At 32.3% G+C, this 5,000-nt stretch overlaps 1 protein-coding gene across 1 annotated transcript in view; it reads left to right on the top strand.

Annotated features, from left to right (window-relative positions):
* Nucleotides 1-5,000, top strand: part of LOC137624762 (uncharacterized) — a 161,093-nt gene that overhangs the window by 106,321 nt on the left and 49,772 nt on the right. The window contains exons 11-12 of the mRNA XM_068355714.1: nucleotides 2,450-2,559; nucleotides 4,177-4,289. Coding sequence (XP_068211815.1) covers nucleotides 2,450-2,559; nucleotides 4,177-4,289 — 223 coding nt within the window. The remainder of the gene's footprint in view (nucleotides 1-2,449; nucleotides 2,560-4,176; nucleotides 4,290-5,000) is intronic.

The raw sequence follows: 5,000 nt of genomic DNA, 5'->3' as shown, positions 1-5,000 counted from the left end.
TTTCCTTGTTTCCTTTCCTCACTGGGCTATTTTCCCTGTTGGGGCCCCTGGGTATATAGCATGCTGTTTTTCCAACTAGGTTTGTAGCTAAGCAATTATTATTATTATTATTATTATTATTATTATTACTAGCCAAGCTACAACCCTAGTTGGAAAAGCAAGATGCTATAAGCCCAAAGGCTCCAACAGGGAAAAATAGCCCAGTGAGATAATGAAATAAGGAAATAAATAAATGATGAGTGTAAATTAACAAAATATCATTCTAAAAACAGTAACAGCGTCAAAACAGATATGTACTATATAAATTATTAACAACGTCAAAAACAGATATGTCATATATAAACTATAAAAAGACTCATGTCAGCCTTGTCAACATAAAAACATTTGCTCCATATATATATATATATATATATATATATATATATATATATATATGGTCCATATAACTTATGCGTATATATTCGACCGTTTTGAAACACTTCCAAAGTTGCCAAAATCTCAAGAACTATTCACTTCTTTAACCATCGCATAACACAACGGGCATTCTCTCTCTCTCTCTCTCTCTCTCTCTCTCTCTCTCTCTCTCTCTCTCTCTCTCTCTCTTTCTCTCTCTAAATTCATGCTATTCCAAAGTTTATTCCATCCCTTTGTTATTTTCCCTTTAACAGAGTTTCCCCTTTTTCCCAGCTGTTTTCGACCTCCTTTCAATTCAGCCTACACTTACACGATTTCCATCACCCTTTTGTTTATTGTCTAACTCTTGTATTTCTATTCGCTTTTGTTTGACCCTTCCCAAAGTCTAATTTGTTCCAAGCGCTTCTTTTATTCATTTTGGGGGGTGCGGAAGGGGGGGGGGTGTTGTCTGAGAGATAGCTTCATTGTAGAAACATTGTTATTATATCTGGATATGCAACAAGCTTTAAAATTCTATGGTGAAGAAGCAGAAATCACTAACTCGAGAGTCAATCAGCCTTTTCAACCTATCAAATTCACGTGTTAAAAGAGCTTCTTTTATCTAATTTTTTTTTTTCTTGGTGGGGTGGGTGTCTGCGAGCTAGATTCATCCTAGAAACATTTTTATCATATAGTTTATATATGACATATCTGTTTTGACGTTGTTAATAGTTTATATAGGACATATCTGTTTTGACGCTGTTACTGTTCTTAGAATGATATATTGTTAATTTATTCTCATCATTTATTTATTTCCTTATTTCCTTTCTTCACTAGGCTATTTTTCCCTGTTGGAGCCCTTGGGCTTATAGCATCTTGCTTTTCCAACTAGGGTTGTAGCTTGGCTAGTAATAATAATAATAATAATAATAATAATAATAATAATATAAACACCGTGCTGATTGTATATGACAAGCTTTAAAATTCCATAGTGAAGAAGCGGAGGTCACTAACTCGAGAGTCAATCAGCCCGATCAATTCATCACATTCCAGACAATGGAATTCTCTACCATCTTCCGTGATTCCATTATTTATTCAACCAAACCCTATTCGAGGGTCATGTTTGTTATTTCAGAGGGACTGGCTTCGACGACCTTCGGCAATGCGACGCCAGTATAAATGATAAAATATGACTTCAGATAGAGGTGAAGTCCAAAGAAAAACATTTTCTTATATGTGTAATAGGTTACTTCTACCAACATCAATGAACCTCATTCCAGTGATGCCAATAATAATAAATCAAAACAGCCTGTGTACCCGACCCGTCAAAAATGACGTTTAAATATTTAGATAGATAGGCACATGCACACAAACACACTCACACACAGATTCTACCCTTCACACCGCTTCCCTTTTTTCTAACTACAACCCCTCTCACCACAGTATGACAATTCCCTCTTCCCCTACAAAAGGGACGGGAAAAACAGGGTAATTAGCTATATGTCTGGCATTGCCGCTGAGCACAACCGGAAAGATATATGATGTATATATATATATATATATATATATATATATATATACATATATATATATATATATATATATATTTACATATGTAAATGTATATATATATATATATATATATATATATACACACACACACATATATATATATATATACATACATATATATATATATAATATATATATATATATATATATATATTTACATATGTAAATGTATATATATATATATATATATATATATATATATATATGACATATGTATATATATATATATATATATATATATATATATATATATATATATATATATATATATATATATACACACATATATATGTGTATGTAATAAGCAAGATATTCCTTATTGTGTATGTAATTAGCAAGATATTCCTTATGGCGTGATAAGATTTACCCTTAGTTTTTATTCATTCAATTTTCAACCTTCAGCGCAATGTATATCCACTGTACCTATTTGCAAATCTGTTTATAACTATTGTTTTTTATTTCTCTCTTTTTCCCACACCAACAGAACCCTTCGACACTGCCTCGTGGATGTTGGTAGCCCTGGTGGCCATTCAGGTTGCAGCCGTGTCTATCTTCCTCTTTGAATGGCTGAGTCCCTCTGGTTATAATATGAAGGTAAACGATAAATAGTTTCTTTACTAAGCAAACGTTTATTTTTGAATAATTTTTTTCTTTTCGAAACGTTTCTTTTCTAAACAAACGTTTCTTTTCTAAACAAACGTTTCTTTTCTAAACAATCGTTTCTTTTCTAAACAAACGTTTCTTTTCTAAACAAACGTTTCTTTTCTAAACAAACGTTTCTTTTCTAAACTGACGTTTCTTTTCTAAACATACGTTTCTTTTCTAAACAAACGTTTCTTTTCTAAACAAACGTTTCTTTTCCAAACAAACGTTTCTTTTCTTAACAAACGTTTCTTTTCTAAACAAACGTTTCTTTTCTAAACAGACCTTTTCCAAACAAACGTTTTTTTTCTACACAAACGTTTCTTTTCTAAACAGACGTTTCTTTTCTAAACAAACGTTCTTTTCTAAACAAACGTTTCTTTTCCAAACAAACGTTTCTTTTCTAAACAAACGTTTTTCCAAACAAGCGTTTCTTTTCCAAACAAACGTTTCTTTTTAAATGAATGTCTAATTCATAGACAAGCTTGATGCAGCATCAAGTTTTTACATCATACTTTATAAAATATAAATCCCTCTGGTTATAATATGAAGGTAAACGCTAAAGAGTTTCTTTTCTTAACAAACATTTCTTTTTAAATGAATGTCTAATTCGTAGACAAGCTTGATACTACATCAAATTTTTGTAGCATGGTTTATAAAATAACATATATCGTAGTTTCGAATTTGCCATATAAGACGTTTCTTTTCTAAGCAGGCGTTTCTTTTTAAATGAATGTCTAATTCATAGACAAGCTTGATACTGTATAAAGTTTTGTGCAGCGTGGTTTATAAAATAACGTATATAGTCGTTTATAATTTGCCATATATTACTCCTGCTATCATTGAAGCTCTAATTTCTTCCACGAAATTCGAAATTTGATTTATCCAGTGGCACTCAGTTGCAGGGCTTCTAAACAACGACCTTTGATCTTTGGCCAATTGACCTTGAACACATTTTTAATCAAATGAGTTTTCTGTAATCTAATATATGATCTTGACTTTTATTCAAATAATCTTTCTGTAATCTAATCATATGACCTTAATTCTCTTTCATTCAAATAATCTTTCTGTAATCTAATCATATGACCTTAACTCTCTTTCATTCAAATAATCTTTCTGCCATCTAATCATATGACCTTAACTCTCTTTCATTCAAATAATCTTTCTGTAATCTAATCATATGACCTTAACTCTCTTTCATTCAAATAATCTTTCTGCCATCTAATCATATGACCTTAACTCTCTTTCATTAAAATAATCTCTCTGTAATCTAATCATATGACCTTAACTCTCTTTCATTCAAATAATCTTTCTGCCATCTAATCATATGACCTTAACTCTCTTTCATTCAAATAATCTTTCTGTAATCTAATCATATGACCTTAACTCTCTTTCATTCAAATAATCTTTCTGCCATCTAATCATATGACCTTAACTCTCATTCAAATAATACTCAAATACCCATAATCGACCTTTAAACTTCAAATATTTGAACTTGACCTTTCTTCAAGCTGAATAACCTTCCTTTAATCTTTGACAATCTGACCTTGACCTCTCTTCTACTTTCAGCTGGCAGCTCCCAATAACCATCGGTTCTCCCTCCTGAGGACTCTGTGGATGGTGTGGGCAATCCTTTTCCAGGCGGCAGTCAACGTTGACTGCCCCAGAGGGTACACTGCCAGGTACGTTCACAAGTCGGCCATATGAGTGTACTGAACGATTTGCTTCCTCAAGAGGTCATGACCCCAGGGTTGCCAGGTTTTCCAAGTGAAAAAAGGCCAACGTCTGATCAACTGCAGCTTTAAAAGGCCAATCGAATAGAAAAAGGCCGAAAATATAGCATTTAAGGCTAACTAATTTCAAAAAGGCCAAATTTAGGTATTTAGCACGAAAAAAGGGACAAATTTAGAGGGTTTTTTGGCCCAAAAAAGGCCAACCTGGCAACCCTGCATGACCCTAAGGAAAATATCACAACTTTGGCTAATGATGGAATTGGATGCTTGAGTGATTTATCTTCATGTAAAATTAGAGATATACAGGTAAACTTCTCGAAAGCAATATCATAAGTATCATTTTTAAGGAAGCTAAATCATTCATTTTTCTTATCTTGATGGGAAGTTGATGCAATATGTAAAAGCAGAATTCGGAATTATCAATTTCATTTTTCCTTTGGAAAGTTGTCTCTAAAGGTAGTTGATTGAATCAGTAAAAGAAAAAAATTATTCTTGTCTTTATTTGACATTATCATCAGAAATCAAGGAGCCTAAAGACTATCAAATCAATAAAACAACTCAGCGCCATGAACCAAAAGACAATTTTGAAAAACTGAGAAAAAAATGAACATAATGGGGATTGGTTTAAAAGGTCAATGACCCTAGAGGCAACTAAATCAT

The sequence above is a fragment of the Palaemon carinicauda genome, chromosome 31, assembly GCF_036898095.1.
Source record: "Palaemon carinicauda isolate YSFRI2023 chromosome 31, ASM3689809v2, whole genome shotgun sequence".
In the NCBI taxonomy this organism is placed as follows: domain Eukaryota; kingdom Metazoa; phylum Arthropoda; class Malacostraca; order Decapoda; family Palaemonidae; genus Palaemon; species Palaemon carinicauda.
This window is presented reverse-complemented; position numbering and strand designations above follow the sequence as displayed.